Source organism: Schistosoma mansoni, chromosome W (assembly GCF_000237925.1).
Source record: "Schistosoma mansoni strain Puerto Rico chromosome W, complete genome".
In the NCBI taxonomy this organism is placed as follows: domain Eukaryota; kingdom Metazoa; phylum Platyhelminthes; class Trematoda; order Strigeidida; family Schistosomatidae; genus Schistosoma; species Schistosoma mansoni.
Genome location: NC_031502.1, coordinates 47,069,781 through 47,096,588, shown reverse-complemented (window position 1 = coordinate 47,096,588; position 26,808 = coordinate 47,069,781). Strand labels below are relative to the sequence as shown.

At 28.9% G+C, this 26,808-nt stretch overlaps 1 protein-coding gene across 1 annotated transcript; it reads left to right on the top strand.

The window, feature by feature from the left end:
• On the top strand, positions 1-26,365 carry Smp_151960 (putative rho gtpase activating protein; the record flags this gene model as incomplete). Its single annotated transcript, XM_018789922.1, has 7 exons — positions 1-6; positions 576-825; positions 1,847-2,008; positions 8,821-8,923; positions 12,708-13,002; positions 17,290-17,421; positions 26,252-26,365. 7 exons carry the CDS (start codon positions 1-3, stop codon positions 26,363-26,365), a joined length of 1,062 nt encoding a protein of 353 aa, XP_018655316.1.
• Positions 26,366-26,808: the final 443 nt, after the last annotated feature.

Here is a 26,808-nt window from a genome sequence, read left to right as displayed (position 1 = left end):
ATGAAAGTAATCATGTGAAAGTGATCTTGAGACGGTGCAGAGACATCAAGATGTGCAACGATGGGTAACTGTAGGTTTTGCTTCCGAGGATATTCAAAGATGTTTCTTATAAGTGAAACGAAGATGTGACTAGTGCATATCCACAATTGAGGAGTACTTTAAAGAGAACAAGATTGACTTTTTTTAAATGTTATAGAATAAATCTTTCATATGCTCAGTTCTCTCTTGTATTGAACAAGGTAGTACCTAAAATTAAGTAATTTCTTCCTGTAAGTTTGACTTAATTTATGACTAGAAATTCACTGTCTTGTTAGTTTAATCACTGCAAAGTTTGAGAAAACCTCTAGGACTATTTAAATAAGCACTTGCGTGGAGAGTGACTAATTAATGCTCATATCAGTCTATTTATTGGCCAAAATTTCAGCCATTCACTTTATTTTAGACTGTTCTATTCACAATCTAAGACGCTTAGTATCACCAGAATCTTAAATTGCTAAAAATGTTGTATTTTCATACATGCAAAATGTGTGATAATCTGAGTTTAAAATAAATACATTTTGCCATTTATACAACAGATACAAGCTAATTCAGAGGCCACAAAGTCACCTGACAAGTACCAAGGATGGTTAAAAAAACTTGGTGGAAAACTAAAAATTTGGAAGGAAAGATATTATGTTTTAACAGATACACATCTTTACTATTATACTGGAACTGACAGAAAAAAACTTTTGGGTGAATTTTGCTTAGATTTCGCACAAATAGAATCCGATACTGGTGATTTAGAATATAATGGGGATAAATCATGCTTGTTACTACTTAAAATCAGTAAGTCTCTTGAATATAATGTTTTCATATCACTTTTTTCAATCGAAATCTTTGTGTTTCGTTGATTGTATTATTATTATTATAGACTATCAAAAAGTGTTAGATAGGTAGGAGATGAACACAAATTTTATGCTTCTGAAATTCCAACTACAATATGAATTTTTACTTGTAACTAGAGTTGGTGTGTAAACTGGTACTAAGATCAGTGTCGTTAAATTCTATCGTTAAATGCATTACCATTTAAATAGTTTAACAGAAAACATACATTATTGGACTTTTAAATAAAGCCAGAACAAATATTGATGCAGAATAATATGAATTCATTATATTATGTGGTTTCTCGTCAGCTGCTTACAACCAAATATGTATTAGAATTTTAGCCTTCCAGGATTCTCTATCGAACTATGTCATGAGTAAACCTTTTCAGTTGTTTCCAGCTACTATTCATTCTTTAGACATCTGCATCCAGTTCCCGGCGCAATGCGTTCTTATTGTTTATCAATAACAACCTTTTAATTTTGACAAAAGCTAAACGAAGTCAGTACAAAATCGAATTTTTTGTTTGACAACAGCAAGTACACGCGTCACTTGATGAATTAATATTACCAAATACTATTTATTAGATTCCAATTGTATCTCGCATATCTGTTCTGTTAATTGATGATTTTGTTGGTTTAATTTGAAATATAAACATATATGGATGAATAAAAAGGAACGAATATATGGATGAAGTTCTTGACTAGTCGACTAACAACAGTTTTTTTCATGGAATGATGGTTTCTTCTCTTAACTTACCATGTTTTGACAGATATCAATATTATAGTCCAGTATCCAGTATACTTTAATTTATGTACTAGTTGAACTTATTAATTATCAGTAAAATTGTAAATAAATGTTTAAATTATCCTATAAAATAATTATAGACGGTTTTTAGCTTACAATCTATCACAGTGAATTAATTTTTTTATTTAATCTTTCCTCTTTTCCACTTTCATGAATTACAATCTGTCTGTGGAAATAGACGGTTCTTCATCACCTCAAAACAATTCTAATCATAATGATCATTCACAACAACAACACCAAAATCAATACCAACAGGTTATACTTTGTGCCCCTAATGCACGTGAAAGAAAGTTATGGTTAAGAGCAATACGAAAAGTTCTATACCTACATTATGGTGGTGGTCAGTTATTTATTTTTGTAATGATTTTTTTATATTTTATTTATTCAACTGTAAACTTTGGTCTAGTTCTTAAATAATCTAAAAAAGAGGTACTTGGAGAAGTCTAAATTTCCACATAGTTCAAAAATATTTAAATTTATGATTGAATCATCTGAATTGTTTGATGGACTTTGTTTGGTACCTCTAAAAAGGTCACAGATAGGAGCATTTACGACGTTAAAAAAGTAGTGAAACAACTATTTAATACTACTTGAATAAATATTTATCTAAAAATAGGTTTGCTTTGTTTGACCTCGTGAAAATAATGATAGCTTTGAAATGAACGACTGTAGTAATTATCAATAGAACTATTATACACTTAATTGTACCTGTTACCTCTCATGGAGGAGCATGAACCGCTCACCGGGATTTTCCATCAAACTCTATCTTAGGCAATCATTTTCAGTTGTTTCCTGTTGCTATTCAATGATTGGTCTTCCTCTTTTCTTTTTCACTTCAAGTTAGGGCTTGCCTCGTGATGCAACTTGATGATTTCCACAGTGTATTTCCAATCTACCTTCAGTGTCTTTTTCTTATTCCCTCATAAGCTAAAGTCTGACTTGTTCTCTACCACACTAAGCTGTTGTTGATGGTTTCTGGCCAATGGACATTTAGCATCTTATGTAGACAATTGTTTATGAATACTTGTACCTTTTTGATAGTGTTTGTAGTAGTCCTCCAAGTTCCGTTACTGTACGATAGGATTGTTTTGAAGTTCATATTGAAGATTCTGACTTTAATATTGATTGACAGTCGTTTTAAGTTCCATACGTTCTTCAATTGTAGAAATGAGACCCTTGCTTTATCGATTATTGTCTGAACATCTGCATCAGATCTTCCTTATTCATCGATGATGCTCTATTTTGTTTTTTTCCTGCAAAAAATTTTATCACAGTATATCTTATATTATATACATATTTCTACTTAATTGAAATGCTCATTGTTTACAGTTATTAACAATATCTAGAGGTTAAAAAAGGTTCCAAAACAACAGATATTTAATTTTAGAATATAATAACTAGCTGAATACGAAAATACATTCATCTTATTGATTGTTTCACAAAAATATACCACATTTTACCTTTATTCAACTGTGATATTTTACAGTTCACAAATTACATTTGTTTTAGGAATCGAAAATATACTTTATACAGATTGTATATTAGATTTGATCACAGATTTATTAGATTATTTCTCATACAACTGTAATTAATTTTATAATTATTATTATTTACAACAAATTATCGAATTAAATGAATAATTCAATTACAAAATAATTAGACAAAAATAAAAACGAAATGAAGTACTTTAGTTACTAACAATATAAATAATGTGATAGAATTAAAATTGTAAATTAAATGCAAAGCAATTTGAAATACATGTAACTAGAGCTGTGTCAATTTTGTTCGCAAATATTATTATAATTTTAAAAGTGTATAAGTAGAACAATAAGAATTTTACTTTAAAGAAAAAAGACTATACCAAGCTACAGTCAACTGTTGTATTTTTTTCTTAAAAACACAATAAATGATTATATGTCACTGGTAAAAAGAATGAAAAAAATAACTAATTACAAAGAAAAAAATTAATGGAAATATATTCATCTTAACAAATTGTATCAGCATTTTAAAGAAAAGATTATTAATAATGTTGAAAGTAAAATGATTTATTAGGAATTATTCGGATAGTGTTATTGGACAATACAGAATTTTGTACACATAGTTCCCTTTATCATCTTGAAGAAATTAAGAACAAAGATTTGAGCAGAACAACATGAATTCATTCTATGTCATTTAATTCTCGTCGGCTGCCCACAACCTGTGATATTTAAAGATCATAATTACAAAATGAGTTTAATTTGCTAACTTATTGAACAGTAACTTAATCAAAGATCGACCAGTACCCCTTTCGTGTCACCGCCAGATGTACGTATAAATTTACGCGTATCTACCAAAGCAGCTACACTGGACGAACAGAAAGAGTAGCACATGTTAGGTTTTCTGAACATATTTCAAAAAGCCTTCGAACAAAGTAGAGAGAGGTATTTCAAATAGCGCAATTTCTAAACATCGTTTGAATGAAGGACATCAGGTCGATACCTTGCAATTTTTCGAAGCGATTGATGAACAGTCAAGTTTCAGTCTTCTGAATCTTCCTGAAGTCATCTCTATCAGGCATCAGATACTTGATGTATGTGTTGAAAAGGAGATGGTTGTTAATCTTTCTTACCTTGATGACAAATATCCCTTCATTACATTGTGAAATTTTGTTCAGCTCTTTCTTTCAATAAATTACATCATTAAATCTTTTTGTGTTGACTGTCTTCTAGATTAGTGTTGTAGAGTGTTTTTTTATATAAGGTATATATTTACAATATTTTACTCAATCTATCAAGTTTATTTCCATCATTATTATACTACACTGCTATTTCTTCAAGGTAACTTCCCACTAAAATCTTGCAAGTAATGAAGTTAAAATCATTTTGTAATTATGATTTTTAAATATCACAGGTTGTGAGCATCTGATATGAACTAAGTAAAATAAAATGAATTCATGTTGTTCTACTCAAATCTTTGTACTTGCCCTCTTCAAGATAGTAATTTTTATTTGGCAAATGAATATAACTATAAATAATGATGATGTGATAAGTTGATAAATTATTGAAAAATTTCAACTAACCATGTCAATTCACGTCTAAATTGTTTGATAATTATACTTCTTTTTAAGCATAATTTTTATGATTAACTGATATCATTTGGGGGACGAAATAAAACCTATATCTCATCGTACAAGGGTTTCATTTCTTATTTCAACTGTACATCAGTACTATACACATATGACCGTACCTAAAATCAAATTTATAAAGTTCAAGTCACTTGGTAATCGCAATGTCTTTACTTTACCAAGTTAGAATTTGAAGATTTAAAAATAAACCTACCTTATTTCAAATTATTTAACTAAAAAAAATCTTACCAATCAACAGTCAACATGGAAGTACTACTCTTGTTAATGTATACTATTCAAAACAGTTAAGTACAATATTCACTTGTTGTTTACTCGTATCTTCTTATTGTTACTTAGGACTGCAATTGATCAGTCACTTGTTGGCATATGTGCATCCTGTGCGGACTGCCTCGACACTACCTGAAGCACAATAGTTTTGCTTTCGATTTGTGTATCTAAAAAAGGAATAAAAATAATAAATATATGAAAAAAATATTTTAGCTAATAAAAATCTATTTTGATTAGTTTTGATTGACAAATGATAAGTATTGATTCAAAAAATCATTTATTTTAAGATAAATACTCTGAGAGAAAGGAAAACAAAACTAATAACGTTCTATATGTGAAGTCACTTTACCTGATGTTTAATTACTTTTCAACTAAACTGTCTATCTAGTGTAATTTAATTTGATTTTGTTACTGGAATATTTAATGATCTGTGATCGAATTCAGTCTACTAAACAGAAAAGAAATCTCTAATCTAGAAATTATTCTGATATCTTTTGCCATAACATTTCACATAAAGTTTCTAAGTTTTATATTTCAATATATTTGCTCATTTCGACAGAATGTGCTACGTAAAAAAGACTAATGTTTAAAGTTTTTAAGAATAATGCAGGACAAAGCTTAGTCTACAATCTCTGTCTTAAAGGTATAAGATCAAAAGTTCTGTTCGTTAATAAAGCCTGTAAAGTTTAGCACTATCACCAGTTTGAAAGTAATTTGCATCAATAAAATAACTTCATTTAAAGAGACAATAAAATCTAGAGAGGACTAATTAGATACTTTATTTCAGTTCCAAGATCTTCACTTGTTCGTGGTCACAGTCAAACAAGGGATTTATTCTATGGTGCTCATGTCTCGTAGCAATTACAGTATTAGCAGATTAGGAAATTAAAATCTCATGTTTAAAATTTCTAATCTGATTTAACTTAGGTTATAGCCTAATGCTTGTCTGATGTCATTAGTGTGTTAATGTCTCATTTTCAATTTGGTTAATTTAATTGACCACTGCTTCAGGAAACCTATCTTAGGGTAAGTCAGTGATAAGTTCGTAATGATCTGAGTTTTATAACATCTTGACGAAGGTCTCAGTCGTAGGCTAAAGACAATGATCTTACGATATCGTGTTTTCAGCAGCATTTGAACGTCCAAGATTTGATTTTATGCTGCGTATGAGTGGCTGTATGAAGTTCTAAAGGAGAATGAAATTTCTTCCTAATGTTCGTCGATTTTTGATGGTATATTAAATAATGTCAAATTTTTGATGAGAAATATCTGGTAACTTTATGGACTACTCACAAAACTAACGAAATTAGTGTCAGTAGTGCTCAGTTCAGGACATTACAAATGTAAGAAGCTTAACATAATAATATGTGTACCAAGGTTTACTATTGATAGTTTTAATATATTTAAAATAAATAAAGATCAGACAATTACCACTGACTTCATTTTGTTTATTTAAGTAGAACGACTTAGATCACATTGTTGTGACAGAACAGGCTACTAAAGCCTGTATAGTGAATTTGACATTTACATCTGATAACTTTGTTGTTTAAGAAATGTTTTACTTCAACAATATGTACCATATTTATACTTAGTATACCTATTTGTTTGAAAAGTGTTTGCTTTAGAATTGGGCCCAATTAAGAAGTTTGAAGGCTGCCAACGGTTATCTGCTTGCTTCACGTTTAATTATAAATTATTCCTAGTTTTTAACTGATCTAATAAAATCAGCTACATTTTTGCCATGCTGTTAAACTTCCTTTCTGTTCATGGCTTATGCACGTATATACTTAATTATCAATGTTGACTTAGAAATAAGTGACTTAGAATATACTTAATAAATCGGAAAAATAGTTAGAAGAGCTTTAATTTTTTAATCAGCTGAATACAGACACCCACTAGGCATTATTTTGCTTTTGTGTCAATGAAACTTTAAAATTATTGGTGGAGAAAACTGAAGAAGAGATGATCTTGAGCTTCCATGTCATTTTCGCTATATTTTACTGGCAACTTCTGAAGGCTAGACAGTTTGTGTTCTCTATTCAAATAAAAAGTATGACAGATGGCGGATAAAAAGAAGTTTTTCATTGGGTTTGATATTATTTGACACAACATAGAGACAAGCGTGTAACCTTTTATTGGAAAATATCCACTGTCCTTGATAAACAGATAGATAAATAGTTTTCCAAGTCGAAATAAGTTGTTCCCATGTGAAGAATTTAATTAAAAATCTTATTCGCTGTCTTTCAAACTAGCTGATTTAGTCTCTTAAAGTAAAAAGTAATTTTATGAGTACAGTTCTACCATCTATTTTCTATATCCAGTGTTTAGGTTTTAGATCTTCAAGCTTTTAAATAAAGTTTAACTAATTAATCCTACCAGGTAAACACATTATTTACCTAATAATATTTATCATTTACTTCAATATTGGTCTTTCTTATACTTGGTGTCAAACATGAATGAATAAAAGTTTTCTCAAAGGAGCTAAAATCACTTATGGTGTTGTGAAAATATTATTTTAACAATGAAAAAAGTACTTTCATCTTTTTTAAAAATTTTATTTTAATTATACAAATAAATATTTTATAGTTAACTTTATTTGCGTAATTTAGAATCATAAATTAAATCTACTTGTATCAGTTAAATGATTGTAAAAAATATACAGATTGCAGAACGTGTCTATTTGCCCACATATTAATTTATTCAAATTATATCAAATGAAATGATTCAGTAAGATAGGAAAAGGAAACCTAGGAATTCTTAGAAGCAACGATGGATGGTGGCTAGCACTGGAATCTAGGACGCATGTCTCGTTCTATTTGGAACTCGTCGGCTGGATATACCCGCACCTTAGAGTTGATGCTCACTCTGGGACTCGAAGCCAGCATCGTTCGCCTGAAACGCCATCACACTTTCCACTTAGCTACTGAGTCCTGGTAACCAATTGCTAGTGCAATGGGGTGAAGTTTAAATTCATTTTGTATTTATCTTTGCTTACAATACTTGTGACTTGAGGAAACATCGAAGCAATGCGCACAGGATTTACATATGCCAATAAGAGACTGATCAATTGCAGTCCTTAACATCAGTGGGAAGATTCAAACAAACAATATAAAATTAATTTAGGAATTACTATGTCATCGATCATCTTAACTGATATTATGTATTCAAATATTGAGATAGTACACAATGTCTTTTGTCTGAAATTTTGAGAGTAAAGAAAAAAAGAATGGCTAGTGGATAAAATTTTTATTCAACTAATGAAATATACAATTGTAGACAAATTGACATACAGAACATGTGGTGATTGGATTTTACATGAAAACAGTTATAAACGATATTTTATGTCAGTGAATTAGCTAACCAATATACCATAGGTTCAAACAAATTAAACTTTACTTCAGGCTGTCATTATAATCATATAATTAATTGAACCAACTAGTTATTGCTAATTTATCTTTGTAAATTTATTTTAATTAAATTACATAATTACTACTGAAATTTTGTTTGTTGTGAATATATAAAACAATAACAATCGATAAAATATGCAGTATATATATATATATATTACTTGAAAGTATAGTTAAGGACAGTTGACATGGTCACATCTTCCTTAATAAATTTATTGTCTTAGCGAAAAATAAATAGAATATACAAGAAATAACAAATATGTTTAGATTAATTTAAAAGTAATTTTCTTAAATAATGAATTTATTTATACACATATTTTAAATTAGCTTTGTTCGGTACACATTTGGATGAAGTATTTCCTTATACAAGAAGTGACAATGAATTTCTACCTCGAATAGTATATGAAACTGTACAATTTATTCGAGAGAATGGATTAGATGCAGAAGGAATTTTCAGGTAAATCAAAAAATTATTTTAAATTTCATTTCTGATTGGTTAATTTTATAGATTACAATAAATAAGTGATTAAGTAAAATAAAATTGTATTTTCTATATCAAAATATTCAAAATTTTAAACAATTGTTCTATCTTCATAGTTGAAAGCATGAGTCAATTGACGCTAGACCAACAAGGGAAATCTGGAAGCACTGGACGGCCGTTTCGTCCTATTGTGGGACTCCTCACCAGTGTGCATCCACGATCTCAATTCACGAGATTCGAACCCAAGACTGCCAGTCTCGCTCGCGAGCACTTAACCGATAGACCGCTGAGCCGGCATCGGATGGTGTTAATGTCTAACTTCAACTAATCCACGAAATTGAGCAACCGTTTACCAATTGTCTCATCAATTGACTGATGCTTTCAACTATGAGAATACTGAAATCTCCACAAAACCCCTTCTGATAATTGTTCTATCTCTTCTGATCTTAAAAATATAAAGTGAATAAATTTGATTTTATGTGAATGATGACAAAAATAACAAGATAAATGAAGGACTAAATGACTAAGGAAGTGTATGTGTGTATGAAGTAGTCTTAATTAATATTAACTATTGTACAACTATTAAAAAATGAACTAACTCAAATAAATCCCTCCATTTTGCAGTGATATTTAGTTAAAAAGTTCCACACAAAGATGAAAACTTGATGAATAACAAAGTTTTACTATTCAGTCTCTTGTCAATTCGCTTCATATTTCAATTTGCTACAGGTGAAATGCTTCTCCTTTGAATATTACTGAATTTTTTATGCATAATTGAAATAATATTGTTATAATTTTGTAAATCTTATTAAAAAGTACATTATGTGTTCAACTTAATACACAAAAAGGAAATAGACACTTCTCAACAGCGATATTTCTCATCAACCATTATCATCCGAGATGAAAAAACGAAAATGAGCTAAGATTAATGCATATTTATGTGTAGTAATTTTTATGATATAACCAAGAAATAAAATGGTCTTAAAGAGATATGGTTTAATTTTGAAAAGAAATAATCAAATACAAAATTGTAATTTACAATATTGTATCTCTATAAGTAAATATCTCGTTGTATATATATATATATATATATGCATTTGTTTGCATCTATGAGTGAGTGGGTTGGTAACATATACAGATAAATGTAAATGAAATAATTGCTGTCGTTAGCTTTATCAAAACTCACCACAAGAACATTGAACAAATGATATTGTTATTCATTTCAAATAAAATAAAATATCAGCTGTCATTAGTATTTTTTTTTTATAAAGCCAAGAATAAACTATTTCTTTGATGATTTTCTCTTTGAAAATATTCAGCAAATTATCATTTATTAATTGTTTGAAATAGAAGATACATGATTTGATGATAATCGTATTTTGTCATATATAATTTGCTTAATTTCATATATTGTTATCATTGTGTACATAGGTCAATGTGAACAAACAAATTTACCTATTACACAATACTAAGATAATAATATTTAATAATAATAATGATACTGCCCACCCAAATCTTATTGAAAGTTAGTGAAAAGAGTACTGAAATAATTAAAAGAAATGATTATTTCCATAAATTAGTATTTGTGAATATCCAATCTTATGTACATTGTAACTTATATATATATACTACTGAATATTACTGAAGTAGGTAAAGTTACCTTCTCCTATTTTCAAATTATAATAAATATTATTTCATGCCAATTACATTGGAATGAAAGTGCATTTGAATAAGCTAATCGAATGTTTAATGTTATGTAGAAGAAATTGAAGTTATGAAAAACTCTTCAAACTGAAATAACAATTCAAAATTTCTATTTAAAAACACCTGAATTCAAGAGAGGTTTTACATCTTTTAAAGGCTGGATTAAAAAGGGGGTAGAAGGGTATAGATGAAATTCAACAAAGATTTATTGGTTGGATCAGTAATAATTAAGCCATAGTAAAGAAAAGTGAAATGTTAAATTTAATCGAATGGAAAGTCATTCTTACAGTAATAAAACAAAAAAAGGCATTTCATAAATATAGTTTTTTGATTGATTGAATCGCTCAAAGAAATCTGTTAAGTGTTCATATATGATAGATCGTTGGAGGTAATCTACAGGAAGCTTTGATCGTACGTTTCAAACTAGTTCCTTCTTAAATGATCATTTACGAGATTTTAATAGTTGCATTAATTATCTAGTGTTATCTAGTTTGGATTTTAGTACTGATTTTACTCTAAAAAATTGATAAAAGTATATAGAATGCAAGATTATTTTAGAAATATATAGAGACTGGTTACCGTTTAAGGCTAAAGTACGTTTCAAATTACCATGCAGATAATATGCTTTGGTGAATCAACATCAACCGGTCAATACTTAAATCTGAAAAATTATCTCATAGATCAAGAAAAGTTCCTTATCCCTAAAAACTCCGGTTAACCAATTTTTCATCATTCTTTCAAAACAGAAATGGATAAAACTAATTATCTGTTTAAAGTTCAGTTACCACATAAACAAATGATCTGACCTTTGTTATGGTTAGTAGAAAATGAAGTGGAATTTCTGTGAATATGGTATATTGAATAACGATCGATCACTGTATGAACTAAGATTTAACTGTGGATCTAACAGAGACGTTTTCGCTAACGAAAACTGAAATTTTCAAGGGATTTCAACATTGTGTTAAAGTAGAAAGTCAAATTATGTTGCTCTTCAATGAACAAACTTAAGAAACATCCGGTTGTTCCAGGTTTCATTAGGAAAGAAAGCCTATCTAACAGTTCATTTAAGGTAGGCTTAGTGAATAAATGTTAACATTTTTGAAAAAAACCAATCAGTTATGAAACTCATTTCATAAGAAGTAAATGAAGAGATATTATTAGAATAATGTTCCAAGAGAAATCAGCCTATTCCAGTTGAAATAATCATAAGATATTTATTAATTAAAGGCTTTATCAACACAGTCTGGTCACAATCCACATATGGTAACAGACTGATCAGTTAAAGTGCTGAATATCCATAACCGGAGATAAACAACTCTAAACACCAAAGATATTATACGAAACGACTGGAGTATTTTTCAGATATCGTTCTGTCACATCCTAGTTTCAACTCAATTTTTCATTATTCTTGAAACAACATCAAAGGTTACCCTAAGTTTACAAATAAACAATCTTTTATCGAGTCTATGGAGCTAACTGTAGCAGAAACTGATGAAAAAAACCATTATGTGAGAATAAGACGAAAGTTAACAACTTGGAACAACAATGTATTAGTCCATACTTTCTCGCCTAACAAAATAAAAAAAGGAAAACTAACGTGCTGTTTAATAATAAAAGTGTATGTAGTATATAACTTTAAAATGAGAACATGTGTAGTATTCAGTGATTGATGCATATAATGATAATATTGTTCTAATGTAGATTAATTCCAATCAATACTGAGGAAGTAATTTGTCCGGTCGCGCTTGAAATTAGTCAGAAGAACAATAAATAACAACGTTATTGAAATGTTCAAATAACTCCTATCTACTAACTAATAGAGAAGCTTTAAATCATGTTGGACAACTTCTCTGATACTGGAGAATCTTGGATCCCTTTACATGAACATTTAGTTTTTTTCAAATATAGAAATTCGAGAGAGTAATTTTGTTTTTAAATATTAGATTGTATTCATATCATGTACCATACTTATTTGTCATTAATTTTATTAATTATTTTATATACAACATTATGTAGTAACTTTCAATCAATTTTTATTTGATTATATATTTATTAGAAAATGTGGAAAACAGAATTCAATTCAATCATTAGCTGATTTATATGATTTAGCATGTCCAGGACCAATTCTTATTCCTAATGAACATGATATTCATCTTGTTTCAGGATTATTAAAATATTATTTAAGAGAATTACCTGAACCAGTTATACCATATAAATATTATGATAAATTAAAAGCTGCTGGATATCGTATAGCTGATGGTAGAGAATTATCGGATTTTATTAATTTATTTGACAATTTACCATCACCTAATTATAATCTACTCAAATATTTATGTGAATTTCTTTATGAGGTAGTTATTATTTTGATATATATAAGTTGTTTTGTTTGACATATAATTTTGTGAAAGTTTTGTTGTTCTGTAAAATTGTTTGAGTTAATATATTCATCGACTTGTGGAGATTTGAAGGAGGTAAGACAGATTTTATTAGCTTACCATTTAAATTGAGGAGTAAAAGGAATCGTTCACGAAGAATAGATGATTTAAGGGTCAAATGGTTTTTTTTTAATTACCGGACAATTTTTTAAATCAAATTATTCAAATATTACTCAGAGATTCACATTTTACTGTGGAGATATGGATGACACATTCATCCTCTGTAAAGATAGTGGTTCACAACTGAAGGTCCTTAGATAGTTTAACGAAGTACACCCAACCATCAGGTTTACATCTGAAAGACAAGGTGAAGGTAGAATAGCCTTTTTGGACGTTCTTTTAACCAAGAGAGCTGACGGATCAATAAAAAGGAATTTCAAGAGCAAAAAATACATGGACACGTCAGTTCACACATTTCTTAGCTTTGTACCTCTACAGCACAAAAGAAACCAGATCAAAACTTTTAGTTACCGAATGAGCACCATATGTTTTGCGGATATGGTTGAAGAAGAGCTAAATGCCTTGCGTAATAAACTTAGGGAGAACGGATACCTTGGAAAGTTTATAAACAAATATGTGGTCATTAAGGTTAGAATAGGCAGAATACAAACAGTGAATAAGAAATCCCCATTCATTCGCCTACAAGTTAGAGGGAATTCAGTCAGCGAAACATAAATCCAGAGATTACGCGGTACAATCCATAAACCATCCGTTGCCGGAGAACCATGGCTAGTGTTTTCTACTCACCCAAGGATGACACTGAGGTTAAAAGATGGATGGCCCAGAACGACCTCCTTGTTTTGTACTTAACATTTCAACTGCTCTTGTGAAGCAAGTTATATAGGCCGAAGTTCCAGGAATTTACATTTTTGTGCTCACGAACACCTCTCCTCATGACTATGCAAAAGTTTGGTAAAGAAAGTGAACAACTCGATATTGGCCTATTTTGTGCAAGCTGGCCATACTTGATCATACTCGCTAAAAAACGCTAACCAGGTCATACTGCCAGCATAAGTCAATCTCTCTCAATTATTTATCCGGTCAGTAAATTTTGCCTAAAGCCTATCAGATTCAAAGTCCTTCAAATATCAGAAGCAATAGCAATCCGGATTAAAAGACCGGAGGTTGTGTACAAAAATGAATATATTCAATCTCTTCTCCTGCCTTGGTTAACCTTAGGGCTAATTAATCAATAATATTATTTGTTATTGAATGACCTAACTTAACTACTGTACTTACAGCCTTTCTTAGTCAAATATAATTGTCTCTGTTATCTTTACTCACATATCTTTGTATTATTTTTATTACCGTTATTATCATTGGTTTAACATCATTATAATTCTCCCGAGTACATGATTCATTTACTTAGCATTCATCTTCCTTTATTATTTCTTAATAATTTCATAGAGAAGTTTTATACAATATTGTCTTCCATAAAATATTTGGTCGAATTTGTAATTGCACTATTATTTTTCTCACTCTATCTGACCCATATTTACTCTGATCATGAGCCACCTAATTTCACTTAAAGTATAAGTTAATTAAAGTAACTATTACATATCAGTCAACTCAACACTAAGGATTTTATTTTGTTTAACAATCCTAAATTCATATGCTATAACTTTAAACGATGTACTTTACCTTAAACTCGTCCACTTTTCGAATTATTAATTTTAATATATAATTGTAGAACTTGAAGAAAAATGTATTAAAAGGAATATTCTTTGTTCACATATTAGTCTTTCCATATGATGGGGAATTTTAAACAAATTATCTAGAATAATGAAGACAATGAAATCTGATTTTTTTTCTGAATACATCAAGATATAGATATTGTTTTTGTGTAGAAAGTTTATATCTAAAAGACTGGGAAACTATGTATAAATAAAATTTTATACAATCAAATCACAAAGTTCTAACTACTTGTAAGATCAATAATAATGGTATGAACTGTATGACATTCAAAGAGAAGCTTACTGAATTTATAGTTTTCTGATTATAGAATGACTATATTGAGAAATATTTTGACTGGTGCCTAAATTTTATAAATAACTTTGAATATATTCTATATGTTCTTTTTTGTACTGTAGTTCATGTAGTTCAAATCATTACATGCAAATGAAAATGTAGTCGCATACCTTTATGATGTGTTCGATTCCAAAGGGAAAAGAACGGCCACCCAATATTATCACTGCTTGGATCTTGACAGAAAAATGTACAAATTAGCGTAGGTGGTACCAGTCTAACAACTAGACTATTCACTAACGAATTTCAGACTTTTGAAAATATCGAATACAGTCACAGAATTAGCGGTATTTTAATTAATTCCTCTGGGTTATCGAAATATAAATTTATTTCTAAAATATGATATACTTTACATTATTTTCACCAATATGGTCGCAAATTTCCATAGAATATAAAATAGAACAAAATTTTATTTGTACTGAATGTATTTTTGGAAATTCTCAAAGAGACGTTTACGCCTTCAGGGACACATTATATATATATATATATATATATATATATATATATATATCAGCAGCTTGTATACATATAATGGAATGTTAACGTTTCATGAATGTAACATTTCTACAATACATCATACAGAGATAAAATTGTGAGAAGTGATCGGTATGGAATTCCTACAAATATTAAAGTAGCATATGATCAGTCCTAAGTCTCTTCATTCACAATTTTTCATAATTTATTTTTTCACTGTACGGGTTCCAAGTGTTTAGAAACTTGACAGTTAATTCTTTTAAATTTAGTACGATATAAGAGTTGATTTATCTAAAAACTATGCTGAAGATAAATTCAATACATAGTTAATATTATCATATTTTCAATAAAATGAAGTTGTTGTCTTTGAAAAAGTAATGGAACAAAATTTGATGAGCGAAAACCTTCCAAACGCTTATAAACAAAATGTCCTATTTATGTAGTCAGTAGTTTTTTTCTACAACAGTAAAATTATAAGTTCTTAGACTTGTTGCTTAAAACTTGTTCGTACACAAAAAACATCTGAATTGTTGTCAACCACATACATTCAACAAGTTTTATTTTAAATAAACAACTAATTTTGAAACATTACTAAAATTATTAACAACTTTATGCATTCTTGACTTAAACATCTAAACTACAAATGAATATTATCAGGGTAAAATATTGGTACACCATTATTATATATATCTAAATTTTGTTCATTATAAATATCTAATATAAACCAAAAAAAAAGGTTATAGAGAACAGTTTTTTTTTTCATTTTATTAATAAGTATGATATAAACATTCGCAGCTCATTTTCCTTAAAAAAATGTTAATTAAATAAGAACTGTTTATACTGTTAATGACAGTATTGTTCCTTATAGTTGACTAATCATGTTGAGAATAGGTCATAATTATTGATAAATAGGTAAAATTATGATGTCATTATGTTAGGAAATAATTTCAAGTTTTAAAGAATAATCATTGAAATATAATACTCCATAGTATGAAATTAAAACAAAAGAATTGTTTTCATTAATAAAGTTATCATTATTGAATTGATGATTAAATGCAAATGCAAAGATAACTGTATTAATAATAATAAAATTAAATAATTGAAATCTTAAAATGGATTATAAACTGAGCATATATCAATTAATACCGTCAAAGTAAATAGAGTTAAGTGAAGTCCATTGACTTCAGTGTACTTAGTAACTAATGTTTGTCCTTTTTTTGTTTTATTTTAAATTAATGTTAAATAAAAGCACATAAAAACTATGACATATCATGTAAGCTATTTATTCACAGCTTTATTTTTTTTAATGTTTTTCTTTACACAATGTGTAGATATGATCATGAGATTAAATTCATCAAGACAAACAAATTTCATCTAAAATGTCATACACCATTATGTCAAGAGTGAATTTTGATACATAATTTTAGTAAATCAATAAATCACTCTATCACACTAATTATGTGAAAACAATAAACAAATAAAACTCGTTAATTTACCATAGTTCCCTTTCATTAGGGTCTAAGTTTTATTTGCCTGAAGACGATAGATTTTACTGAACTTTTTAAAATAACATTTATATTTGCATAATATTTATATGAGTTTAAAAGAAGATTTCTGTTGAGAATCCAAATGATAAAATGATGTGTGTCGAGTAAATAATTTATATTTACCTGTTTCTTCTCTTTTTCGCAATTTGACTTCAAGGTATCTGAACATGAAAAACAAAATCGAATGTCTATAGCTAGTTTGGCTAGCATGTTTGCACCAAATTTTTTACGTCAACAAGATGAAGATCCATATATTGAAATGTCAGCATCACAACTCATCAATCATACAGTGACTGAATTTATAAAAGCATATCAAGTTTTATTTCCTCATGAATTAAAATCACCTAACTGGGATAAGCTAAACATAAACAATCATAATATACATGTGTTGCACAATCATAAAGATTTAAATACGTTACCAGTGGACTTTACAAGAATACAAACTCAAATGAATTCCCCAGTGTCTAGATGTAAAACCACACATGATCGTAATATTATGATGGGAAGGAGTCAGAATTCATTTACAGAGTCTGTTATTTATGAAAGCCCGAAAAATTCCCCTTATCACTCATTAGTAAATTCCAGTAATAATAATAGTAGTAATAATCATTATCATCATCATCATCATCATACTACTACAACAACGGTAACTACTACTACTATTTCTAATAATAATAATAATAATAACAATAAAAAGAATAATAATAATGTCATTACTAATCCTATTTATCATATACATCAATACAATTATAATTCTATTTTACTAAATAATGCCAAAAGTTCACATGATGATCATACTAATAACATTTATATGAGATCACGTAAGTTTTGCCTCTTTTTTTTTCTAGCAATATTGATTATTTTCATTTTCACATTGATATATGACTGTTGTTCTCTTATATATATTTATTCATCAGAAACATACAATCCCTATTATTTATAGTTGCTATTATTATAATGCTGAATTTTATAATGTTGATAGTTTCTACCTTAAGTTCATTGTTATGTTATAATTTTAAATGTAAATGGATTACCAATATTTATGATAAACCTTCAATTTATTACAATATCAAATAATGATTTTATTTGACCTTAATTTAATTTGATTTACTACATGTCGACAAATAATTAAAATATGATGGATGACGTTAGGTCATATTAAGTTATTAAATAATTCGTGGTATAGTTCTGTTATAAACTAGTTATATCACTTTTCACTAATCAGTTTGTAATTTCACAGTTAAATTATATATTCTGATCACTTTTGTTCAAATTATTATGCGCCGGAGCTTTCGAATTCACATTCTATGGAAATAGTACATATTTTCCACTATAATTTTTATCAATTAACTATTTACTAGTCTAAAATTATGTAGATTTTAATAATCCATTTTCACTGTATGTAGATCAGTTTTGGAATGTGTTTACCTTACTTTTTATCTGTCTAATTAAAATAGATTTGCATAGGAACTGTTATCAATGTGAAGACTTTCCTATTGTTGACTAAGTCAACTTTTTTTATATTGACGATTATGCGAAGCTATTGAAGATCGAACACTGGTTTCATTAATAATCATGTATTAAAGTATCAAACACTTTTAAAAGATCAAACGGTGTTTGGCAAACTTACTCATAAAGTGATCTGAAATTCCAGTTCTACAGACATGTATTGTGTTACACTGAATGCAATACGGGTGACTCTGTATTGTTTTCCACCAGCGGTCAAACTGAACGTGGATGCCAATCTAACAAACGAGGATATAGTTAACTTGACAAAATCAACACATCAGTAAGATGTTTCTAAATAATCCCTCTTGATTCTTGGAGAATTTTTAGTACTTCATTATTTTTTCTACATCTCACTAGTTTGATAACAGAGTTCTATAATTTCAAATATAATACATTTCAAGTTAATGCCCAAGTTGAGACCAAGACATGATATCAGTTCATGACGTCGATGCTTATCGATTTGAATCATATTGTGAGATGCGAGCCCCTTGGTTAAAGCCAGATAGATAATTGTAGTTCATGCCTGAGGACCATAGGTAAAGTGAATAAAATGTGTTATAGTTGAGGATATTCATTCAAAAGAAACATGACTAGTTGCCACAAATAATAGGGTATATTAAGCTTTGTAGGAGGTTTACTTTGTAATAAATGAGATTCTAACCGTTAGGCTTTCCCATCATATTACATCACCACATCTGTCGAAAGTGAGATACAATATTACTAAGCATAGCAAAAAAGTAGTTTGATAAAAAAGTCACTCCTCAAAAATATTTCTTCTTTTATAAACAAACTATCAATTTGTGTCATTCTTCCTGCAGATGTATTTCTTAAGAAAATATTCGGTTTACATTATAGCTTGAATAAATGACTCATCCTGTTTTGGGCGAAGATTAAGCATTAAAATAATCTTAGATACAATTATTATTATTATTTTAATTATTATTATTGTTATGATAATTAACATAATCTCCAAGTCTGTTTTACTCGATCAGTATCTAATTGTTTATTTATTTACCTGTCTGGTTTATAGACGAAAAGATGTAAAGAAAAGAAGCGAAAACTAATTGAATGATTCACAAGTATCTTTTAATAAGGTCACTTGTAAAACCAAAATATATTTTTCACTTTATAGATGTTATTCAATGCCTTTCTTTGAATAAATTTGAACTTGCTTGAAAAAAGATTATAAATAATGTGAAAGATGATGTTTAAGCCAAAATATTATTTTTCATTTGTAACTTTTAAAAAGTGCTGACAGATAATACTGAATTACAAATAGATGTATTTAAAAATCATTCGAAGAATAAATCTGGTCCTTAATAATTTATCTTACTTTTTACTCGTTGTGGATTCAGTTAATCTGTTCATTTACCTTATTTTTCTGTGAAAAATCAGATCTAGCTACTTCATGAAATTAAACATTAGGGTATTCAATATAAGTGAAAATTATTCGAAAACTAATCTCGAAATTGGCTAATTTTCTTTCATAAATGAATATTAACTTAATAATCAAGATCAATCTCACTTTTTATAACGGATATGGAAATAAGAGAATGCTATTTTAACCAATAATATTCTAATGAGTTTGTATTTTATTCGTATGCATTTAAACAATCATTGGTATTGTGTAATTTATTTTAAGTTTTCAACAGAAAGGTTTGATTTTTAGTTTTATTCTATACATTTAATAAAATAATTTTCAGATATCATTTTTATTATAAACGTATAATTAAGGTTTATTGTTAAAACAATTTATTCAAGTTAAATATTAACCTGATCGATAGCATTTGATCAGCACTAGGACGGACTTCACATGCATGACATCGATCACCACCCAATGATCAATCAATTGTGATTGCATCTCAGTGCTACAGGAGGTCGGTCGCAGCCCAAATAGCTCAGTGGTAACGCCTCTGACTGTGAAGCTGGGTGACACGGGATCGAATCCGTCAGGGAGCACCAGTTCCATCAAGATTACAGGTACACCTTGCTGACTAGTGTCAAGTAGCACGAAATCTGGGTCCAGGGTTTCCTGTTGACTACCTCCAACCACCATCTTATCTCAACATAGTGCACGCAGTGTCGAGCCACCTAGACTAGTGGCCACATTTCAGCTTGATCGATAGCATTCGATCAACACTAAGAAGGACTCGATACGCATGACATTGATCACCACCTAGTGATCAACCAATTGTGATTAACATTTGTTAGTTTTACAAATGTCTTTTTACTAGAGTTTTCTATTTCATACAGTTGTTTGTAAAGTAGAGACAAAATTAAAACCCAACTAAACAATTAGAGCTATTTAACAACAGAAAATAAATGTTAAAATTATGTTTACATCATCAGAAGGGGTTTTGTGGAGATTTAGTATTTTTCATAGTTGAAAGGTTTCAACTATGTTTACATTGTTAACTATTTTTGATGTTTTGTAATTACAACTGACCAATGTAGTAATTTCTATATATAGTTGACATCATTAGTCAACCGAAGCTAGACTACCATGGAAAACCTGGAAGCACTAGACGGCCGTTTCGTCCTATTGTGGGACTCCGCAGCAGTACGCATCCACGATCCCGGCTCGCGAGATTTGAACCCAGGACCTATCAGTCTCGCGCGCGAGTACTTAACCGATGGACCACTGAACTGGCCGGCATCCAACGGTGTTAATGTCTAACTTCAACAAATCCACAAAGTTGAGCAACAATCTCACCAATGTCTTCAGTGAGTTGATATCTCCCGACAAACCCGGTCGAACTCCACTAGTTACTGCTTCTCACTAGAACTCCAGGAAACACCTCATGGAGCCAGTCACTAGTGAGCATATGATAAGGGGGTTGTTTGTGGATATTTTTTGCAATTTTTTCCATGATTTTTCACCCTCGTCTAGCTTTAATTGACTCATGATTTCAACAATATATAAAAAAAATACTAAAAATCTCCAAAAACAACCCCAATATAGTATTTATAGAGTACAAAATTAATTATATTTATAAAAAGTAATTGATTAATAAACATTTGAAATCAATGAACAATTAATTAAAAAATGTATCATGTGCAGTATTGTAGTTTTTCACTCTGTTTTATTTCTTTTATTATATATGTCTGTCTGTATGATTTAAATTTATAATAACCTTTTTAAGAAAAAAAATTTTAACCAATGTTTATAATTTTATAACTGTCAACATGGTAACTTTACTTCGTGGGGAATCCAATTATAATACATTAAATATTTTATTATTTAATATATTGTCAATAATATAAAATTATTTCATATATCTGCTGTGAAAATGTATGTGAGTTCTTTTTTTATAAACATAAATATTCTGATATTCTCATTTTTTTTATTATTTATATTTCATTAAAAATTGAATAAATTAGACGGATTGTCATTCAGTCACATATACACTCTGGTGGATTCAGTTTTTCTCAGTTAAACTATGAACTAGCATAGATGATGTATATTATTAAAAAAAAAGAGAATTGTTCAAGTCTGCTCTATAGATATGCATTTACACCAGAAACATTCTTTTTTAATCGAATAATTGACTTACTAGTCTATCATAGCCATCATCACGAAGAAGGTAATATGGATTGTCTTTGTAATTGAATCATCTAACATGTGAACGTTACTTGGTGCTTTTATTATTAGTGATTATTAATTTTAGACAAAATGTTTGTCAATTTCAAATATTAAGTTGGTTTTTTTTCAAATAGAGTATTTCCTGAATACATTTTCATATTATAAACTGTACCGTCATTATCAAAATGTATATGCTCTGAATAGTGAAATCTTAAGTTGTAAGAATACTGATTATTATTAGTATTCTAACTAGGAACTGAAACATGCCGTCAATCATGATCGGTTTTGCAAATAAACTCAAGTTTGTCTCACTTTGTGCATAATTCGCTTGCCTATTAAAATGTGATATAATTATAACGAGAGTTTAAATCACCCAAATCTTATCATTTCACTGAACTAATAAACTGTTTATCGGATGATGGAATTTTAGGTTATCCGTTAGTTCGTGGATGAAATAATTTGTGTAATAGTCTCATGAATAGGACTAGTAAACATATTATCTCCATCAATTATCGGATTACGTAATGTTCAATAGAATCATGTCGTGTAGATATATTGTACATGAAAAGTAGAATTAATAATCTAAACACTCCATAAATGTTATTAAAGCTTGTGACGTGATGACGTCATAGATTCACTAAAACAAAGCATGGTAAAATAGATACACATAAAAATTTTGTCACAGCCTATATCTGGATTATATGAAAGTTTTAAAAGTAGTTCATTGACGAATAAGGTTTATGACTTTTAAACCCCGAATGAAAGTTTCAAAAGATCTTCCAGTCTAATTAAGGATGGATGACTTTATAGTGCTTTAAGCGAACTAATGTTGATTGGTATTTTCAGCATAATAATCCTTTTTTAATAAAAAGTAATGAACATTATTATCAACAAAAATACTTCAGTTTAGATTTATTTAGAAGAAACTCCCTAAACTATGTATATATACAAGAAGCTATTATTTCTTGTGATCATCTTTTAGGTATAAGCAATAAACACACAATCATTCACTTACAATTTAGCATGTTTAATACTTTCGTATTAAACTATTACAGATGTGAAACTATTTATTCTTGTTTACTACAAAAAACAACAATCAGTCAGTTTACTGTTTTAATTTTTCTCAAATTATTACCAAATTTGTCAAAATAATGACTTATTATAAATCGAATAAATTATCTAACAACTCGACTTCTTTCTATGAATTTCTGTTTACATATTTTTGTCTAAATACTGTGGATCATTTATTCTTGTTATTTGTTGATTAACAACTGATTGGATTTCATTGAAATTCAGTTATTCTACGTTCCTTTTGTATATTTGATAAGAAAGTTTGAACTATGATTGACTGGTTGTTTGGTTGACTAACAAACTGACCGGTATTAACACATATTAATAAACAGTTAGAAGGTTTCTTTTCAATTAAAAAAACACGTTGGCCGTAAGAAACCTCAAGGCGTTATATTTTTCATGTTTTAATTTAGTTCAGGCCAGTGGTTTTAGAAGTATCAGTAATAGTCTACAATAAGAGTGAATAAATGAAACATGTTATTACAGGAAGAATATTTTTATAACAAATGTATATATGTTTGTTTATTTTGTTCTCTATTTTTCAGTAGGTGTTATTAATTTAATTAGTACATGTGTACACCATTATGTCACTGTGTGTATCGTTAATGCAAAGCGGTAAATCAAATCTACCATTTTGTACATGTGTGAGTGAGTATCCTTTCTTTTTTCTTCTGAGACTTTTTTAAAAAACTAGAAACTCGTTTTAATTGTTTTCTAATCAAATGATCAGTAATTTTTTGTCAACAAATATTGTTGTTCCAGAAAGTATTTTTTGTCAGATTCCGAAATTTATGTGAAAAATGTTTTGTGATTGTAACTATGCTACTGATAAATAATATAATTATTCGCAATGTGCTTGTTTATATGTATGAGGCAGGTATTATGTATGAACAGATATTTAAATCTCACTTTACGTAACCGTAAAACAAATATAACGCATATATATAAACCTAAATGAAAATTAAGCATATCCTCCAAGTGTAAATTCGTTAGACAAATTTTCCCTACACACATTAGTCAAGAATAGTTGAAAAACAGTTAGCAATGAATTACAAAGACCGAAACACAATGTATATGTTTGTTTGTTTTTTGTAAATCAATTAATTAGGATAATATTTCTAAATGAAACCGTATTGTTAGTGATTTGTTTTCATTCATTGGTAAAGTGTTAAAGCAACTCTGAAGCATAATTCCTTGTTGGTTTACTAATTTCAATCACACTTTCAGTCTTTATCCTTTTTTGAATTAGTTTACTAACAATAAAACCATATGATGATAAATTATTATTCTTTTGTATAAGTAAATCAATGAATATATATTTCTTTATATTAATTTATTCAGTTGGCTTTATTTTAGTCTTCACTTTGAAAATGTTATTCTATAACGATATTGTGTCAAGTTAATTCATTCGTCTATAATTTAGTTATAGAAGGTAATTTAATTAAAAGAAATATATTAGATAAGAATAACTTCATTGTAATCGATTATGTAATTTACACAGATTCTATTGTCTTTATATTGATTAAGCTTAAATAAAATCATATTCTCAATATATAGATGACTTAAATAGATAGTTTATGTGTATAGAATTTTCATCTTCACTTATGATGAAAGAATAATCATTCATTCATTTTAAAGAATTACAAAAGTTTCTTTTCTTAATAAATCCATAATACTATTATCGAAATAATTTATATAAATAACCTTATATATTTAAGAACTTTCGTCTAAATTAGAGCGAATAGTTTCACCGTATTTGGGCACCGAGTTGATGTATGACATTTAATAGGAATAATATATTTGTAAAATCTCAGCGAATGAATTTGACTTTACAAATTTGATTTTACAAATATTGTAGTGTGGTCTACTTATATCCATGTAAGTAGTATATGGTGAGGGTCAGTCATAGAATGTATTTTGGCAGAAGACCGATAAGGAAAGAACTGAAATGAAGCGCAACTGGTAGGAAAATGCATGAACAATGAAACTGTAGAAGATGAACTGATATTTAAAGAAGGAACAGTGAAGATTGAGACAATTGATTGTTAATTTGCAAATTAACTGTTTACTATATGGTTAACAGAATTTAGTGAGATAGTCTGTAATTTGTGTCTAAATACATTCGATTGTCCCCACCCGTTTCTGTTCACTACAATATACTAATCCTATTCAAACCTCATATATTAGACATATTAAGATGAATACTAACTAAATGTATAATCGTTAGTTGTTGTAATTTGTCTTTTAGACCATGTGGGGGATGATTGAAGTGATAGAAATTTAGTTCTCTTTGTTTCCATCCAAAAAATAATTTAGTAATTAAAATTATTCAGAAAATATAAGGAATAATCTATCGAATTAAAACGATTATCATAATAAATTCATTCGGTAATACGTTTAGACCATAAAAATTATTTTATCAAATTTAGTTGGTAACCATTTGTTGAATTTGCGCTAGTTTTTATGGATACAATAATCTGAAATATAATTTTTTTGAAAAAATAGAGTCATTTAAATAGATTTTACTAATTATTTTTGTATATGTTACTATCTAAGACATGTTGAAGTCTGATAAAGGTTTAATATTAATATTCGTTAGTCATAGAATGCAAAGTGTTCACTTAACTCCTGTGACTTCTGTGTTTTTTTTATGACGACGGAAACTGTCAGGATTATTGACTGGTTTTTGAAAACTAGCAAACTAACACATATATGCACCATATTTTTGATGCTAATTAAAACAATTCAGCAATTTAGTAAATAAGCTATCATTTTATTGGTATAAAACAATGGTTAGATGTGTAAATTTTGGCTGACTGATTTTAAATGTTGTGATTCTTTAATTCTCATAAATCTGATGATAATTTACATGGTCAGTTGAACTAAGTTATATGACTATTAAAACCAATAAATAATGGTGATATTGTTTTATTCCTTGGTTGCTCTATTAAACTAGAAAGACAAAAAATATGAAATAGTTACCGCTTTGAGACTTTACAGTTTGATAGTTGTACATTCTGTTGGAAATGTTGTACTATTCAAGAAGGAGACGGAGTATTGGTTGAAATAGTACACTACATTTCATGATACTAAAACGTCAAGTTGAAAGAGCTTCTGAAGTTCCGAAGAAAGTTTTGTTCTTTAGCATCGAATTCGAGGGATATATGGCAGTTGAGATATTTAGGGACAAACTGTCCAGGTCTCCGAAAAATACAATTTATTCGTCAGAGCTCTAAAATGTTTTCTCCATGAAGAAACTCATTCATAGGAGTGTCAAGGATAAACTACTACTTTGGATCACCTCAATGTGCATCTACCAGTTTACTTGCTCTTGGGGAGCAAGTTAATTTGGCCATACGAAGCGAGCACTTGGTAGACGAATATCTGAACACTACCCTTCATGGTTAGCTAAAGGGGTACACAAATCAATCTACAGCTTAGGTTTTGGATATATGGTCAATTCAGGTCACATCCCACCACTCCAATCTCGGTTCAAAATCATCTACAATGTAA